This window comes from Manis javanica, chromosome 3 (assembly GCF_040802235.1).
Source record: "Manis javanica isolate MJ-LG chromosome 3, MJ_LKY, whole genome shotgun sequence".
Lineage (NCBI taxonomy): Eukaryota > Metazoa > Chordata > Mammalia > Pholidota > Manidae > Manis > Manis javanica.
In genome coordinates this window covers 212,501,827-212,519,714 of record NC_133158.1, presented here as the reverse complement: position 1 = coordinate 212,519,714, position 17,888 = coordinate 212,501,827, and the positions used below count along the sequence as shown (strand labels likewise).

The 17,888-nt window shown below is 56.7% G+C and overlaps 1 protein-coding gene across 2 annotated transcripts in view; it reads left to right on the top strand.

Moving 5' to 3' along the window:
• RP1L1 (RP1 like 1) overlaps positions 1–17,304 on the top strand; it is a 64,396-nt gene extending 47,092 nt beyond the window's left edge. The window contains exons 1-4 of one of the 2 annotated variants that reach the window (XM_073232763.1): positions 2,537–4,818; positions 6,381–7,008; positions 11,021–11,162; positions 11,947–17,304. In XM_073232763.1, the coding sequence (XP_073088864.1) occupies positions 4,463–4,818; positions 6,381–7,008; positions 11,021–11,162; positions 11,947–16,943 (6,123 nt within the window). In that variant the 5' untranslated portion in view covers positions 2,537–4,462 and the 3' untranslated portion in view covers positions 16,944–17,304. Of the gene's footprint in view, positions 1–2,536; positions 4,819–6,380; positions 7,009–11,020; positions 11,163–11,946 lie in introns of those variants that run through there. The other variant, XM_073232764.1, reaches the window with a different exon arrangement.
• Positions 17,305–17,888: the final 584 nt, after the last annotated feature.

Genomic DNA, 17,888 nt, shown 5'->3' with positions numbered 1-17,888 from the left:
ATTTTTTTAAGGAACTACCATACTGTTCTCCACAACAGCTCTACCATTTATATTCTCCCCAGCAAAATCTCGACATCCTTTCAAAACTTGTTTTCTTTTCCTAATGGATGTGAAGTGTTGTCTCGGTGAGGTCTCTTCTTTTTTTTTATGAGTCACACTTACCGAACTGATCATCATGATATAACTCTCGGGTTGTAGCACACTGACTCTCTGATGCTGTCATCACCCCCAAAATCAGTCGAGATCAAATGTGGATACCTGCTGTAACTTTATTACGGATGTGTGTACAACCAATGCTCAGCGCTTCATCATACTATATTGTATTAACTTCAATATACACAGGTTTCCCCCCATGTTTTAGTATCTCTGAAATCAGGATGCATTTTGCAATGAATAGCATGTCTTCGTCTTTGTCTCCATTTTTTTCTTTCTGTCTTTTTGCCTCATAAAATAATGGTGCTTCTTGGCAAACTGGAGTCCCTGAAAGGCGGTGTTGAAAATGGCTTTAGACCTGTGCCGGTGTAGACCCGTGTGGTGCTGGCAGAGCCTTGGAAGCTGAGCTGCGTACACGATGGCCACGGCTCCGGTTCTATGCGGAGGCTGCGTGCCAAAGCATCTTCCTCTGGGGCCCGTGCTATTCCTCCTGGTCGCCTCTCTCAGCTCTTCATGCACGCTGTCGATCAAGCCTCCCAGGCAGGCCTCAGGCTTGGGCCACAGAGCTCTCCCCACATTCCCTCTCCGGTCTGTTGGCCTCATTGCCTCTCATGTTTTTTCTCTGCAAAGCCCAGCCTCCATCCTGCCTGCAGACTTCACCCTATCTGTTCTCTTCCTGAATCCCTCACTCTCGCTGCCCGCTCCTGCCTGCAGCCCCCCACGCTGGCCTAGCCTATTTCCAGGACCGCTAACAAAACTGCTTCCTCCTGCCGGCCCCCCTGCCCAATTCCCCCGCCACAGCTGTCACTTTTTGGAGCGTTTCCTGTGACTTCTATTTTTTTCTCCTTTCGCCCCTCAGTCTGTTTTTCCTCCGCTTCCCCCCTCCTCCCACACACAGCTGGACACCTCGCTTTCTTGTCCTGCTTCCTCCTGAAATCCCCGGGCGGCCCTGAACCGGCCCCATAGTTGCTCTGACAGGTGTTGTGGGCCCTGCGGTTTGCTGGGACCCACTCAGCACCAGGGCTTCATCCCCCACCCCCCAGTCTCTGTGTTCACCAAGACCACCCACCGCAGTTTGACGGCCCGACCCTGGGCTCTGCCATGGTCCTGTCCATGCCCCCTGGCACGCAGGTGGGTCAGGAAAGCTGGAGGTCAGAGTCCCTTCCAATCCACTCTGCCCGATACACCTTGAAGCGGCCCTGCCCTTAGGGGTGGCAGAGGACGTCTGGAAGGAGGTGCCCTCCAGAGCAGCCACAGGGCTTGGCTGGGTAAAGCTGGAGTGTCACTCACCTCATGTAGACACCCCCAGTCACCCCCTCCCCTGCTGCTTGGACCCAAGCTGGCTGTGGGCTGAGGAGAGCTGGATACCAGACCTTCTTTGCTGACCCCCTGTGCCCTTCTTCCCTCTGCGCCCCCCCACTTTGCTCCCAGAGTGCCCGGGCTCCCCCCTGCCTTCCCACCCTTCTCTGCCTGAGCATCTTTCTCTCTGCATGAGGGAGGGATGGGCATGTGGCCGGCCTGGTTCATGCTGCGGTAAAGAGCAGCTGAATGGAATCAGGGCACCCTCTTTTCGGGCCAGGCCTGGAACCCTACCTGGCTTGTCTTGTTAAAGAGGTCAAGTCGTCTCCTGCCTTGAGTCCTCTTGCGCCCCCTGCTCAGGGAAAGAAACCTCATGATCTCAAAAGGCAGACGGCAGTGCAGGAAAAACAGTCTCTGCAACTTCACGCATCAGCTGGTCACGACCCCTTTGTCCCACCTCCGAGGGACTGTGTTATGCTCTCTCTCCCTCTTGCCCGCACTGGCATGGAGGAATGAGACACGGGTCCCCTACCGGGACACAGTAGAAGGATCTGGCAGGGGCCTGCAGGCCTCAGAAGCCCTCCGCACGGGGCGTGCCTAACTCAGAAACCCAGCTTTGCATCCAGTACAGGCTGGGCTCTGGTGCCGCTTCCTGGTCCAAGTCCCTCTCTGTTTCAAATGACAGAAACTCCGGCTGGGTCCACTAAGCAAAGGAGAGAACTGTCACATCACGGAAGAGTCCAGTTCTTAGGCTGGGTTCTGGCTCCAGGCCTTTCCTGCATCCAGGGGCTCAACTAGGAGATCGGGACTTGGTCCCCATCCATGCTTGATGGTGGCATCTATTTCTGGCCCCGTGAGGCAAGCCCGACAGTGCCAGCTTATCTTGGCCTCACTGACTACAGGGCCAGTGCCCGAAAGAGGCCACCCGATTCTGCGCATCTGCCGGGGCCCCACCCTGAAGGCAGTAGGACAGGGTAGCCAACAGTTCTCAGCTAGCTGGGGATGCAAGGTGGGGGTGGGGGTGGGGATTGGGTGCCACCCCTGGGGGTGGTCTGGAAGGCTTATGGTGCCCAAACTGGGACGGTCCCAGATAAGCTGGGACAGTCAGTCGCCTTAGGATATGTGACACCTGCTTCTTACTTCTCTGGCTTTCCGACACTCTGTGTCCGCCCTCCTTTTCTTCACTTACCTGGTCTTGGATCTGATGCAGGAACCGAGCAAGTCTGCTCTTGCCACTTGTTGGCCTCTGGGCTGCTGGTGGCCCGGTCAGGTCTCTGCGGTGCCACCCATGCAGGACGGTCCTCAGCTCTCTCTGCAAGGCCACCTGGGCAGTGCGCCTGCTCCCACAGAGAGGATGGGCTTCCCACATGCCCTCCTCCTTTGGCGCCCTCCCGGGTGCATAGAGGGTCCACCGCCACCCAGGTCCCTGAGCCTGAAACCTGCACGTGCAGGATGCGTCCTCCCCCTCTGCGCCCCACAGCCTGTCTGTGTCACCCAGTGACCCTCCTCACTCCACTGCCCTTGCCCTGCTCACTGAGCTTTCCCTGCCTCCCGAGGCTGTGTCCACCCTACCGCTGCCAGAGGGCTTTCTAAATATCAGGTTGACACCCTCTATGGCCCTTCCCAAACGCCCAAGCCTTGTCCCCTGCACTGCGATTTTGTGCATAGTCCCCTCCCCAAAGTGCCCTGAACAGAGCAGGGAAGGCCAGTGTCAGCGACCTGTAGGACCCTTTGTGTCCCGGGGTTATGGCAGATCACAGCATACAGAAGCCTGGCACCTTCTTCTCCACCCTGCCACCCACCCTTACCCATGCGTCAGAGCTGGCACCAAGGCCATAGCTGTTGGCCATGCCGGTCCCAGCTTCTTCCTTCTCTGGCTAATCCCTAAATTGTCCTTTAGGTCTCAGCTCAGGCAGCTCTGCATCACCCCCTCCAGGAAGTCTTCCCTGACTTGCCATTCCTCTTCATCTGCTTTCAGTCACAGCCTGGGTATACTATATCTGTATCTATGTCTATCTCAGAACCTTTCATATGCTGCACTTTAATAAGGTACTTACCTGCCACACTAGAACACCAAGTTGTGTCTCAGTAATCTTTGTTTTCCCAGGACCCAGGCAGCACAGAGCCTGGTGCACAGTACATGCTCAGAAATCTTTGTTGGCTGTACAGATGTGGTGATGAGTGACTGAATGGATCAGTAACCTAGTGGTACCAGATTGTTTTGAAGGTGAAAGAATCAAAAGTTCATCAAGCCTCTCTGGAAAGGAAAAGTGATCTCCTTCTCCCTTCCCCGTGGCTGGGGGATGTCCTACTTCTCAGTAACTTGCCACTGGGACGAAGTGGAACCTGTCTGCATGTGTACAGCCACCTGATACACAGAATCTTTTCAGTTAAATAAGTGCAGGTCCATTTATCAGGGGTGATCAATACTTCCCCCTCAGCTTCTCTCGGGAATGTGTGCCTGGTCTTGTCTTGGGAAGGAGGCTTTGTGGTGGACCCCAGCTGCTATAAGCCTGATCTTTGGAACTTAGGATCCCTGAGGCCACATTTCTCCTTTTATTTCAAAAATCTAGTTGATACTGAGAATCCCAGTTCTGGAAGATGTTTTCTAAAATGCCAGGAGAAAGGGGCAATCAGCCGCTTGGGTGTATGTTGCCATGTTACCCTTTGGTCTGGGTCCCCAAGGAGCCACAGGCCAGGTTCCTGCTTCCGCCTTGAATGTCTCCTGAGCCCTGCAGAGCCGCTGTCCGGGAGGACCCTAGGGAGACCTTCTCTGCCCAGAAATGAGCTGCAAAGAGCAGGAGCCCTTGGAGGCAGTGGGGATGCTGGGGGACATGGTGACACTAGGATACACAGTGACACTGGGTGACGTGGCCACACTGGGTGGCACGTAACACTGGAGGACATAGTGACACCAGAGGACAGTGACACCAGGGGACATGGTGATACTGGAGGTCAGGGTGACACTGGGGGACACAGTGACATTGGGGAACGCGGTTACATTGGCAACATGGTAATGCTGGGGACACAGCAATGCTGCGGATATGGTGACTCTAGGGTACACAGTGACCCTGCTTCCCTTCTCTGCTCCCCAGTGGGCCAAGAAAGATGCTCACTGTGCCAAGTAAAGGTGGAAATCAAGCAGGAAGAAAGTGAGCCCTTCAGGACGGCACTGCCATGGCAGCCGGGGACTGTGGGCGGGAGGTCTAAGCAGCCTAGAGGGTGGGTGGGAGGGAGGAGTTTGAGGAACCCAATTATAAAATTTGTAGCACACATGAGAGAGGATTGCAAAGGCTTCTTCATGCTCCAACATTTTGACAACGAGAGGAGGGTCCCTTCCCCAAGCAGACTGGGGCTAAACGGAGGGTAAGGCTAAGAGGGGGAGGCAGGCGCTGGCCGACCGGGGTGTGCAGTGTGCATGTGAGCCAGGGCCCTGCTCCGGCCCGAACCGCATGGGCGCCCGGACAGCTCCTTGCCTGGTGACAGTGGCTCGGGTGCCAGCCTACTGAAGGGGCTGGGCTGGGAAACAAGGGCGTTATTGATCAGAACATATTTCCCAGGCTCCTGCTGTGTGCCAAGCATACAGCTGAGAGCCTCGGGGAGGGCAGGCTCTGCCCCCAAGGCCTTGGGGTAGTTGGCCAGGAAGGACAGGTAGAGCCCCACTGGGATGTCAGAGAGGCTGGGGGAGTCCTACTGAAAATGGGGGCGTGGGGCAGACTCCACAAAGGAGGGAAGTCAAGGCAGAGGATGAGAGGACGCTGGGGGAGCCTCTGAATCGGGCAGCTGGGTCTGCGTGCAGAGCGCCTGCAGGGAAGGAGCTGGAGCAAGCTGGAGAGGCCCTTGAATTGTGGGATGTGGGACCTGGGCTCTCTGCAGCCTCAGGACCACTCGGAGGCCTTGGAGCACAGGAAAGGTCAGGGTGAAAACTGGGTTTCAGGGCCACTCGGTGGGCAGGTGCACAGAACCCAGCGCAGCGACCTGGTCAGGAAGGGCCTGTGGGAGGCTCTGCCAAGAGTCCCAGGGAGACAAAGGGGCTCTGCCACGGTGCGCATAGGAACGCACAGTTGGACGAGTGGCCTTCACTGCACCACAGCTGGCCTGAGCCGCTGACTCTCCCGAGCTGACGGCGGTGGCTGGCTCATCACACATCTTCCAGAGATGCTGGGGGATGCGAGGCGGAGCATTCTTTTTATGTGAAAGCCAACTTCACCACATTATGTTGAAAACACACAGCAGGAGGTGGCGGCTTCCTCTCTGAGTTACAGGTCTCCTTGTTTGCACTCCCATCACTGAGGGGATTGGGACTGAGGGATTCTGCTCTGGTCCCCTCACCTGGCAGCCGGAGGATGTGAGTTCAGAGAGCTGGGGATATACGAGGCTCACACTGGAGACTTTGTACTGAGGGTGGGCAAGGTACCCGGGTCTCCTGGCTGCTTGTCCCTCATCCCCCCGGCTGCATTACCTGGTCCTCTCTTCCTCGCCCAGCTCTCAGAGGGGACAAACTCTAACACAGTCAAAGGAGCTCGAGGTGTGACCTCGAGCAGAGGGTAAGAGGACCACCAAGAGGAAGGAAAGGATGGAGACATGCTGCTGCCCCTGTGTGCCAGGCGCTCTATATACATAAACTCGTTTCATCACTATAACCACTATGCAGGGGGACACGGCTGCATTTTACAGAGGGCTCCCCAACACACAGATGACATCATCCACGTCCTGGGTGACACAGGTAGTAAGTCATGGCGGGAGTGGGCAAGGGCTTTGCCTAATCTTTGGCCTTCCTTCTAATCCATCAAAATGGATTAACCAGCCTCTGCATAGCTGAGCGGAGTGAATTTGGGGTGGGCAGGAAGTACCTCTACAAGGAAGGGGAGAGAGGAAATGCACACCCCACAGGCTGCTCTCTGACTCTCCTCTTCGACCCATTTCAGCTGCCTGGGCCCCCGTGCCATGAATAGCTCCCTGAGAGATGCCCAGGCCCTAAGCCACCGCGAGTGCCTCCTGCCTTTTGTGGCCCGGACCGCCTCTGTCACCCACGTCATGCCAGCCAAGAAGATTACCTTCCTCAAACGAGGGGACCCCCAGTTTGCTGGAGTTCGTCTGGCTGTTCACCAACGTGCCTTCAGGAGCTTCGGCGCTCTGATGGACGAGCTCTCCCAGCGCATGCCTCTCTCCTTTGGGGTGCGCTCTGTCACCACGCCCCGGGGCCTGCATGGCCTCAGTGCCCTGGAGCAGCTGGAAGATGGTGGCTTCTACCTCTGCTCTGATAAGAAGTCCCCCAAGACCCCCAGTGGGCCAGGCCAGTCCCAGGGACGAAGCCCCTCTGCTCTGCAGGTGAGGGATGTGCCCAACCGGGGTGAGGTGCCAGGGACATCCTCTTCCTGCAAGGGTCCTAAAGCCCCAAGGAGGACGACGCTGGTTAAGAACGGGGACCCTCGGTTCCAGCAGACAGTGGTTCTCAGTCATAGAAATACAAGGAACCTGACGGCCTTTCTCACCAAAGCCTCGGATCTTCTGCACTTCCCCGTGAAGCAGGTGTACACGGCCAGCGGGGAAAAGGTAGGCTGCTGGGGTACCATTGCTCCTCAGAAAGTTCTCTGGACCTCCGATCAAAATACTCAGGCAGACTGGGGAGGTCATTCCTCAAAAAGAGGCACTGATAACCCCACTACTAGTGAAAAGTGAACTGAGCAGATACATTCAGTTAATTAAAACCGCCGATTGTTATTCATATTTTTAGCTACCATTTTGGGAGCACTTTGTGCCAGACTCTGGGCCTTGCACACTGGTATATTCTCATTCCATCCTCCTATTATCCCAAATCCCCTATTTCTGCGAGCGTTCAGGGCAGGAAACAGAATGGACTTGAAGTACCATCAGCAGAAAGCATTTAATACAGGGCAGTTGGGAGCATACAGTGATGCCTTCTGTCTGGTGCCCAAACTGGTCTTCCATAGCAGGTCCACTGTTCTATGGATTATGGTGGCTTTGGGGTGTTTCACAGTGAATTCTATGGCTGCTAGTACATTGTCTCACTTCTTTTGCTGTAAAATCAGTTCTTTGGAGATAAGTAATCTGGGGGGCTTGGCAATAGTAAGGCATTCAGTAAGTCCATGGGCAGTGAGACTGGAGGAAGGATGTGGGTAAGGGAGAAACAGTTACACAGGATAAGTGTCTAGAGCAGTGAATTCAAATTGCTGACTCTCTCCATGGCGGGGGTGCTCACTGTTACCTTCCCAAGAGGTAGTTGGCTGAGTTCCTCAAGTTATGATGCGAATCATGAGTGTCCCGGTGCAGGACTAGCATCGGTCGGTGCCGGCCCCTGGCACTCTAGGCCTCTGCAGAGGAGGTGGCCAGATCCACATGAAGAAGGTGGTATGTTGCCAGTTTATGCTCACTTTTCCACTTTGTTCATGCGCCAGTTGAGAATGCCTTGGGATGGTGGAGAGGGTGACTGACGTTCCCTGAGCAGGCCACGTGTCCGCGGGATTACCTCCTTCTGGCGAGCATTCACCTGGGACACACCTGTGCGCTCCCCTCTGCGCCCGTTCTAGGAGATCCACTGACGGATTCTTCTCCAGCCTTCCTTGTTGCCAGTCCTCCAGTTTCGGTGCTTCCAGGTCCTTGATGGTCAGATTAGCCACCAGCCACTGCCCATCGATTGCTACAGAACCTCCTGCCATTGCTCCTTCCATGAAAAATAATTAGATATCATTGCCTGCTGGACGTTCCCTCCCCAGTGCTTCGTACAGCCCCTAAGTGGGCCTGTAATTCTGCTGTGCTCAAATTTTGGCTCGTGTCAATGTGCCCTGAGAAACCATTTGAGACGCAGGACGGATGCGTTACTTCAGTCAGCTGGTCCAGGGGAGCTCCCCACACAGCCGTGGGTGTGCGTGAGGAGAGGGGGCAGGTCAGCAGGCGCAGGTGGCGCCTCTGCCACTTACTTAGCTTCGGTTGGATGGAGTGCTGCCTAGCGACACTGGCTTTGTGGCTTGTTGATCAGATAGTAACCAGGGCAGCTGTATTTCGGTAACAAACAGAATCGGTTTCTGCATTGGAGTTTTGGCTAAAAGAGAAAAGAGGTGTTTTTTGTTTGTTCTGTTTTTTTACAGTGATAGCAGTAGAAGCTTCTAGGTCCTCTGGCCTCAACTGAGTTTAAATCTTGAGCCAGTTTCTTTAAGTCAGAGCCGCCAGCCCGCTCCGTCGCCTGGCGGTTCTCATTTTCATTACAAGTCTGTCATGACGAACACTGATGATCTCAGTAAACCCAGAATTCTACTATCAGAGGGGGTCACTCAAGAGCCCACTTTATCACTCTGTGCCCTGGACTACCAGTGTCCCCTTTTAAGCAGGTTATCACTGCCTTTGAACCCAACCAGGTCAGATAACTAGTTCCAGGCTCCCGTCCTTGAGGGCCTTGGCCTGCAGTCACCTCTGTTACCACACCCTGTGTTGGACGTGATTCAGTACGGGTAACTCGAACCACTCTAGCCCTCTTAGGCATGAAAGAGTCACACAGAGCACTTCATGTTGCAGATTCATTGAAAGGCTAGTGTAGCGCAGGCTGCGTTCCTAGACATGATTCCCAGAACATCACAGAATTGACCTCTCTGGATAGAAACAAATTCAACACAATCAAGAAAGTGGGTTGTTGGGGGGCCATCACTGGAATGATTGGCTCATGATCACCCCACTAAGGCTGCAATGCAGGTGAGGCTGAGGATGCACCACCGTCTGTTGATGACCGGGAAGGTGGTGACTAGGTACTTGAACAATGAGTGTGGCTTTTGCCATCTCAGCTCCCTGTGCCCCTTGAAACCTCTGGCCTTTTCTGCTTGCAGCAATAGTCAAAAGCAAGAGGGAGATGCTTCTCTGTCCTTTTCCAGATTGTGTACAAGGGGGAACAATTTCATCAGTAGAACTCTAGCTGCCACGGAGTCCAGGAACTGTGTTCAGCGCTTTGTAAGCCGGAAAGCACACCAGAAAGAGAGCGGAGCAGAGGTTAGCCTATCTAGGGTGCAGCAGCCACACAAAACCGCCAGGCAGGTAATGTTATTTTCCCCTTGGTATAGATAAGAAAATCGAGGCACAGAGATTCAGGGATTTGCTCACCATTGCACGGCTGCTAAATGATGGAGCCGACATTCATGACGGCACAGTCATGATGCAAGAACGCTTCTAGATTACGGTGCACTTACTATGTGCTATCATGCACTACAGGCAGATAAGACTAGATCCCTCCCTTCAACTAGCAGTTTAGTGGGTGTGGTGAGAGGGAGAGAAACGGGCACAAAACAAGTTAATTAGGGGGAAAACTTGTGTATGCTCCTCTAGACTTACTGTAGAGCTATTAGAGTTTCTGTAAACAAGGTGACCTCATTGCTCCCAGAACAGGGTTATCAGTTTGTAGGTCCTCAAATGGATGGACACATAATAATGCTCTTTTTTCTCCATGGACCCTAGACTCTGCCTGTTTCTAAAACTGGAGCATCATTTAGCCCCTCATTCTTTTCCTGTCTTGGAAAAGTCTGATTTCCTAGAAGCATAGCTACATCTATTAATTGACAGACTTGGGTCACGTTTGTATTTGGAGGATGTGCTAAAGACTTAATCCAAAAAAGAAAGGTACCAAGTAGTTTGAAACAAATTGCCAATTAGCTGGGTTGAAAGATTTGGTGCACAGCAAGCTTAAGGTCATTTTGTGCGGAGAAGAGGCAAGAATCGTTCTCTTTTTCTCATCGCCTTGTATGAACATACCCTTCCACTTTGAGAAAATGAAAAATAACAGACTCAGCACTTTAAAGATGGAAGGAAACCTTCCAACACTGCTAATTACAACAGAATGCTATAAACAGTGCAAACCCTCAGGTGTACAGGGGCCTCGGGGCCAGGTGAGACCTTTCTAAAGGCAGGGACCTGCTCCTGGGGTGCACCCCAGCCCTGACGTTGCTGCTCAGCTCCCAGCCCAACATGTCCTGCTGCTGGGGGTGGCGGGGGTGGGGACCAGGGGGCACAAGCATCTGGGCAGCAGCCTAGAGACTGTTGCTGGAGTCTGGGAGGGAAGAACTGTCTGTGGGGAGAGCAGCTTTGCCCTTCTCTACTCTACGAGGACAGAGGCAGAGGTGATGGGTTCAAATTATACTGGAAAACACAGATCAGACCCAAGGGGGGACTCCACCTGGGAAAATGCTCACATAGTGATCAGGTCTCCATCTGGAAGCTGGAGGACTTTCTGCTCTGTTTGCTTCAAAAAATACATATTCTGGAGGGTGCAAGTGCGGGCAGGGAAGCAGGCCAAATGCTTCTTGCAGCCTTTTCCGCTCAAGGCACTCAGAATGACCTCTGAACCCAGGCCTCATGCCAGGTGGAGGAAAGGGGGTGGGCAGAGAGGAACACCATGGTGGTAGGACCTCAGCCTCCAGCTGGTCATGGAGGTGTCCCAGCAAGTGGATGGGATCCCTCCTTCCCTGGGATCAGAAATCTGGGGTGAGATGTGCAGACACCAGGCAGGGTCTGGAGTGAGTGAGTTATTCCTTGGAGGGCCTCCTGATTCAGTACTCTGCCTCCCCAGGTGGACTCTCTGAAGCATCTGCTGTGCAGCCCCTCAGTGCTAGTGTGTGCTGGTCATGAGCCCTTCAGACCTCTGACAGTAGAAGATGCCAGAAGACATAGCACAGAACTTTTATCTGGGAAGACTTCAAGGAACAAAAACGGTGAGCTGGTTTTAAAGTTTCCCCAATCTTATGTGCTCTAGATAGTGGCTCTGTAGGGCTGGGCAGATATCCTTTCTAGATAATTTAGGAAGCTTGACATCTGCCCCACATCTTGAGCATCCCGACTGTTTTGTTTCTCAGTCCCTTCTCTTTTTCATGGCTGGGGTGCAGGCTTGACCACCAGGACCCACTATTATGGGTACAGGTCCTCTTGTGCAATCCTTTATCAACCCCACAACTTGATGAATGTTAGGATGAGAAATCACCACCAATAACTGCAAAGCTCTCTGCAGTTTACTGTCACATGTGTAGCAGCAGCTTACTGACTCGGCCCCTGTGCTGGGGGTGGGTGTGAGCAGGGCTGGGAGTTAGCTAGCTGCTCTGCCCGCCAGCTCTGCTGTCGATGGAAAACCCACTTGGTGCTCGCAGCTCTGCAGGAAGTTTTATATGCATTACTTTGCATTGTCAAAACAAGCCTACCAAAGCACACCATTATTCACATTTTACAGCTAGAACAGAGGTTCTGCCAGAAGCTACAGAGGTAGGAAGTAGCAGGGCTGAGGCTGAATTCACACCTCAAGTTCATCTCACGAAGCTTTGCTGGTTCACAAACTGCAGACTGGCTGTTTATTCTAGGATGGTTTCTGCCCTTGCTGCGTGTTATTAGAGGCAGCCAATGTGTCGATGATGAAAGGCTCATGACCATCCTTTACCCTCCTACCCTGAAGCCCCCCAACTAGCTCACAGCCTTTCCCCTTTTCTCTTACCCCTCACTGTGTGCCAGGGAGCTGGGGGCCAAAGGCCAAGCAGAGCGTGATCCACTTGAGGTCCAGGGCGGGCAGCAGGCCGCGGAAGCTCTCCCTGCTGTCGGAGAGGTCTGGTTTCAGCGATGCTCCGGTGTCCCTGGATGGTCCCTGGGTGGGCCCTGCTCCTGACAGACACCCTCAGGACGTGCCTGCCCAGCTCAGCCCGTTGGTGGCAGATGATGACCTTGAGAAGAAGGTCCATGTGAACGAGGACGGCAGCCTGTCTGTGGAAATGAAAGTCCGCTTCCACCTCCTCGGCGAGGACACGCGCCTGTGGTCCAGGAGGGCCAGGGCGGCCCGTGTGCTCACGGCGGCCGGTCAGGATGGCCCTCTCCAGGGGGAGGTGGGCCCTGTCCACTCTGCATTAAGGGGCCACCCTGGGGGCTCCTCAGGGCCTGGGGCAGGGGAACTGGGGCCCTGCAAGGAGGGATGCAAGCAAGCCCTTCCCCGTGGCCAGTGGCAGCCAGGCTGCAGGTATGAGATCTGGACGAACCCCCTCTACACGGCCCAGGGGAAGGGGAAGGCCCCTTGGAGGAGGTCTGGGCCGAGCCAGCACTCCCTCTGCAGGAGGCCCTGGGGCCATGGTGCTGCGGGCAAGTGGAGAGGCAGCGAGGAGAGCGCCAGGCCTGCCCCCCAGGACAGACACCCCCGAGACTCCGAGCCAAGCTCCTCCAGCTGCTCCGGGTCCCCACGGGGCGGCTACGGCCCTCATCCGGCCTCCAGGGCGGCCTCCCAGAGCGCGGCAGGGCAGGAGGCAGGGGGCAGGCCCTGGGCTGCTGAGGGCCCGGAGGGCACAGCACAGGGCAGCAGGGAGCCCCACAGGCCCCGAGGGGCAGCCGCTGCTTCCTCTCCCTCCCCAGCGAGTGCCTGGTCTCACCAGGAGTCCAGCAGCAGCCATCACTGGCGCCAGGGACCCCTGAGCAAGAGAAGGGCCACGACTTCCCGGAAGAAGGCCACCCAGGTTGCGGGCCCCGGGGCCCCCACCACAAGCCCTCCATCTCTGAGGAGCGGGGACCCACAGGCTGGGGACAGAGGACAGGGCCCTAGGCACCCCCGGGCTGGGGGTGGGTCTGGGAATAGGCTGCCCCTGGGCCAGGGCTGTTCTGGCTCTGGGGACACCGCAGGTGGTTCCCCACCCTCAGACCTGGGTGGGGGAGGCAATCAGGAGGGCAGGACGAGGGGCCAGTCCTCTGGCCTCAGCAGCGGGGCTCAATGCGGCTGCCCCAGGCAGCCACCCACCACCCACCTTGACTTGCCTGTGTCCCCGCCAGGGCTGGGGCCTCCCGGGGGAGACAGGGCCTGCCCAGATGGCCCTTCTGAAGGCTCAGCTACTGCTGGGAACCCAGCCTCCAGGGACCCAGGGCCGCCCTCCTCTGCTCCTCTGCATTCCCAGGACACCAGAGGGCTCAGCAGGGCCTCCGCTACCTTTGTGAGCAGTTCTGACCGTGCCTCCAGCTGCTACCCTCCATCCCCTGGCTCTGCCGAGACAGAAGGGGACCCTGAGTGCGGGACGTGCTCACCGGCTCCCACTGCTTCCAGCACGTCAGACCCTCTCAGCCCCCGAGAGGACAGCCTGCGTGAGAGGGCAGGAGGCCGTATCCCCGCGCCTTCCTGGCCATGGGTTCCCCGAGTGGGGCAGCCGGAGGGAGGGCAGCCGGGAGCCCACCGAGAGATCTGCTGCTCCCAGCTCAGCACCGACCCCCTCCGAGGAACCCCAGGGGCTAAAACGTGGGTTCTCCAGGCGTCTGGGCCACAGGGCTGCCAGGGGCCCTTCTCAGAGACCTGCATGGTGTGCAGCAGGCACTGTCCTACTCCCCCGGGGACGTGGCCCTTGGCCAAGAGGCGCCCTTCCTGCGGCAGCAGCCACAGTGCTGAGTGGGGGCTGGGCAGGAGCGAGCCAGGCAAGGAAAAGCTCCACGCATGGCGCCCTCGGCCTCCGGGCCCTCAGCCAGTGGCTGCAGCAGCAGCAGGCAGAGTCCCGAGAAGCGGCAGCCCCAGCTGTGGCCCCAGGCCAGGGAGAATGCCCCAGGGGATGGCTGCCAGCAGAGGGAAGAGGCTGAGGGAGCAGGGGGCGGAGGGCAGCCTGCTGCTGGGTGCGCTGCCCCGGGCCTCACCAGAGGCTGTGGTCCGTGAGTGGCTGAGCCACGTCCCAGAGGAGCCCACGCCCGTGGAACGTGAGATGGTGCCAGAGGGCACAGATGGGGCTGGGGACAACCTGCAAGGGCCCCAGGGGAAACCTGCTGACATACATTCCCAGGAAGGCCCTGGGGAGCCAACTCGGGCCAGACAGCTGCCCCTCGGAGGGGCCACCAGTGGGACAGCAGCCCCAGAAGGGGCCCTCACAGAGCCTGGCAGTGCTGGTCCCAAGCCAGGGGCGGGCCTTCCTGGCGGCGGAGTTTCCGAAGCCCCCCCGGAGGCTGCAGCAGGCAGAGGAACAGCCATGGGTGGCACTGTGGGCCGGTGTGAGCTTCCCCACAGGGTTTTGGCCTCCACACAGATCATGAAGGCACTGGTGGGCTGCAGGCAGGGCCGGCCCAGCAGCCTGCCCGAGGTGTCCGGTGCAGTGGGCAGGAGGCTCAGCCACTCGGCCGGGGTCCTCATCGCCTGTCTCGCTGGGCTCCACTTCTTTGATAACGACCTTGGGTCTCCCACCAGTGAGGTCAGGTTCGCAGACTCTCCTCGGTACCAGAAGCTCCTGAGCACCCTCCAGGCCCTGTGGCCAGGGTGTGGCTTCGGGCATGGTGAGCCGGACTCAGGCCTCTGGGAGCTCGGCTGGTACCAGGCTGTGCCAGGCCTCGGGTCACTCGCTGTTACTGAGGACCTCACACCAACGTCCTCCTCTGGCGTGGATGTGGGCAGTGGCTCTGGAGGCTCAGGGGAGGGCACTGGACCCTGCATCGTAGACTGTGCCCTGGTCCCTGAGCAGATGGAGTTGCCCTTGAAAATTCCATACCAGAGGCCCGACTCCAGAACCTCCAAGAACCCAGAGGACCTGGGAAACCGAGAGCTGAGGGGTTCCACGGGCTCCTCAAACGCCCACGCAGGGGGCTGTGCCGCCAGGAAGGACATGGCTGGAGGGAGTGGTGGGCAGCAGGCGCAGAGCAGAAACCTGCACCAAGAGGTCGAAAACGTGATTCAAGAAATGTGGGTGCAACTGGAGGAAATGAAAAAAGAAAGAGGGGGAGCAGAAGTGCATGGAGCGGGTGTCAGAGGACTTCCAGAAGAGGGAAGAGTCCCGGGAAAAGAACTGTCAGGCTCTCAGGACGGGGAGGGCGTGCAGGAAGGTACAAGCTCGCAGGAGGAGAGGGCAGGAAGGGACCCTGCCTCGGCTGTGCTGACCCGCCCAGGGGGGACAGAGAACCTGGCAGAGCCCTCCGGGAGTGTTGGCGAGAGGGACCTAGACACCAGTGGGAGTCAAAGTGGCCCCAAAGTTGAGCCCGATTTGGAAAAGATGCCCGGAGCAGCTGAGACAGGCCAGGAGCAAAGCCAGGCAGTATTCGCCCAGGAGCCTGGGGAGCAGAGCTGCCCTGCGGCCCGCGGAGAGTCTCCGGATCCTCCCTGGGTGTCCACGTTGCTGAGGAAGATGGAGGAGGCCTTCCTGGCCCACCTTGCTGATGCCACGGCCGAGCTCCGAGCGCGCTGGAGCCTGCGGAGCAACGACCTACTGGACCAGATGGTGGCCGAGCTGCGGCAGGACATGAGCCGGCGGCTGCAGGGTAGCTCCGAGAATGAGCTCGGGAAGGTCCGGAGCCGGGCCCCAGGGAGCGCGCCGGGGCCGCCCGGGGAAGCCCTCCGGTGGGGGGCATCCCTGCCCGCAGAGCAGCGCCGGCATCGCCTGCAGGACCTGCACAACCTCTCGGCCCTCCCCAACCAGGCCCAAGGCCGGGGGCCCCTCCCCTTCTCCCTGGAGGACGTGCCAAACCTCAGCGGAGCCCAGGGGAGGCAGCAAGGCGCGGAGGCCGAGGGGGAGGACTTCTGTCCCTGCGAGGCCTGCGTGAGGAAGACGGTGATCCCCACGGCACTGCAGGGCGCAGTGGGGGCCAGTGCGCCCATCAAAAAGGCCTTTGACCTGCGGCAAATTCTGCAGAAGAAGAAAGGAGGTTGGGCCAGTGGGGAACCGGTGGAGGCGGCCCCTGAGAAGAGAGGGGTGGGGGTGCTTCCAGGGGATCCCTTGCGTCCGGGAACTGTGCAGAGAGCCCACGGAGGCCTGGAGCTGGGGCTGGGTGGGGACCCCGGGACGGGGGGCGGCGTTGAGGGTGAGGGCATCCAGAGTCTGGTCCACGAGGAAGGTGAGGATGCAGATGCTCCAGAGAGCCCAGAGAAAGCAGACCCCCACATGGGCAGAGACGTGGGGCCGGTGGATGGCGAGGGCAAGAAGGAGGAGGGCGGGTCCTCGGGAGGAGGTGACCCAAGTCCAGGAGGACAGAACGATGGTCCTGAAGCCATCGAGGTCCAGGAAGCTGGAGGCGGGGGACAGCCAGGCCCAGGGAGAGGAAGTCAAGGTGAGGAAGGAGATGGTGCACAGGTGGGCCAGGGACAGAGCCAGTGGGGTGAGGCTTCAGGAAGCAGCAGCCCAGACCAAGAGGAGAGGCCCTGGTGGCCCCCAACCCTCTGTGGACACCCCCCCTGTGAAAGGGCAGGCCTGAGAACAGGCCTTTCCTCCTCCAGCCCATCCTCTCTGGGCAGCGTCTCTCACCTGTCTCAGAAAGGCTCCCGAGACTGGAGGAGCACCGAAGGGAAGTCGGAGGGAGCCCCTGGTGCAGAGAGGAAAGTCACCAGCATGTACCCAGAAAGCCCTACTTCTGAGCAAGAAGGGACCCCCTGGGGCCCAAGGACTCCAGAGCAGGGGGCAGCCCAGGGCTCTGCTGCAGAAGCTGAGAAGGTAGTGAGAAGCCTCACTTTCACAGAAATGGGGTTTAAAAACCCCACCACAGACAGGGCAGGTGCCTTTGGCCAAGATGACTTGGATTTCTAGAGACCCAGCTGTGAGACACTCATGAGCCTGTTTGCATTAATATTTTGTCTGCAAATTTGAGCATGTCTCAGCCCACCGGAGATGTATAAAGAGCACAGAGAAAGGTCAAGGACTGGCCGAGGACACAGCCACACCACGCTGTCCCTGGGTTCTAAATTCTGGAGCTTCAAGGGCCCTTGGCCCGTCCCACCCACTGTGTGAAGGAGGTTATCTCAGACCTGCCCTGTTATCAGAGGTCAGCCAGGCGCTCCACTGCCTGCTGGGCTCAAGAGGATGGAAGTTAGTGGAAATGTCCCCTGAGAGTTTGCGTTTGTGTGTGTTTTTCCTAGCAAGTATTTCTCTTGTCCTTTGGTTTATTGATCTCCAGTTATTTTTCTCCTTGGCCTCTCTGGGGACTCACCTCCTTCGACTTTGAGGTGCTTTTTCTAAGTCTTGAATATATTTGGTAACTCTGCAAATATGAATTCTTGAGAGAAGCAGATAAGTTCAGGGTCACTGGACAAAGTTTGTTTTCAACCCCAAAGTCCAAGTGTGTTTCCTCAATTCACATATATGTTTTGTAATGGGAAAAATTAGAAAATGCAAAAAAGCAGGAATAAGGAGAAATAGTCATCCACAATTCCCTCACTCAGAACTCGTGTTAGCAGTCTTACACATTTCCTTTGAATCATTTTTCTGACCATTTGATAGTTGAAGGCATCCTTATGTACTTCTTTTGTTAACTCAACAATATATAAAATTTTCTCCTATATCTCAAGGTCTTCATAAACCTATTTTTAATGCCTGAATAATACATTATGAGAATACAAAATACTTTTCTTCACCATTTCCCTATTGTTGACCATTTAGGTTGGTTCCTGTTATTTTGTTCCTAAAAAATTTTCCCCTGTACTGTAGATGATTTCCTTAGGACAGATCCCCAGGCATGGAATTACTGGGTCAAAG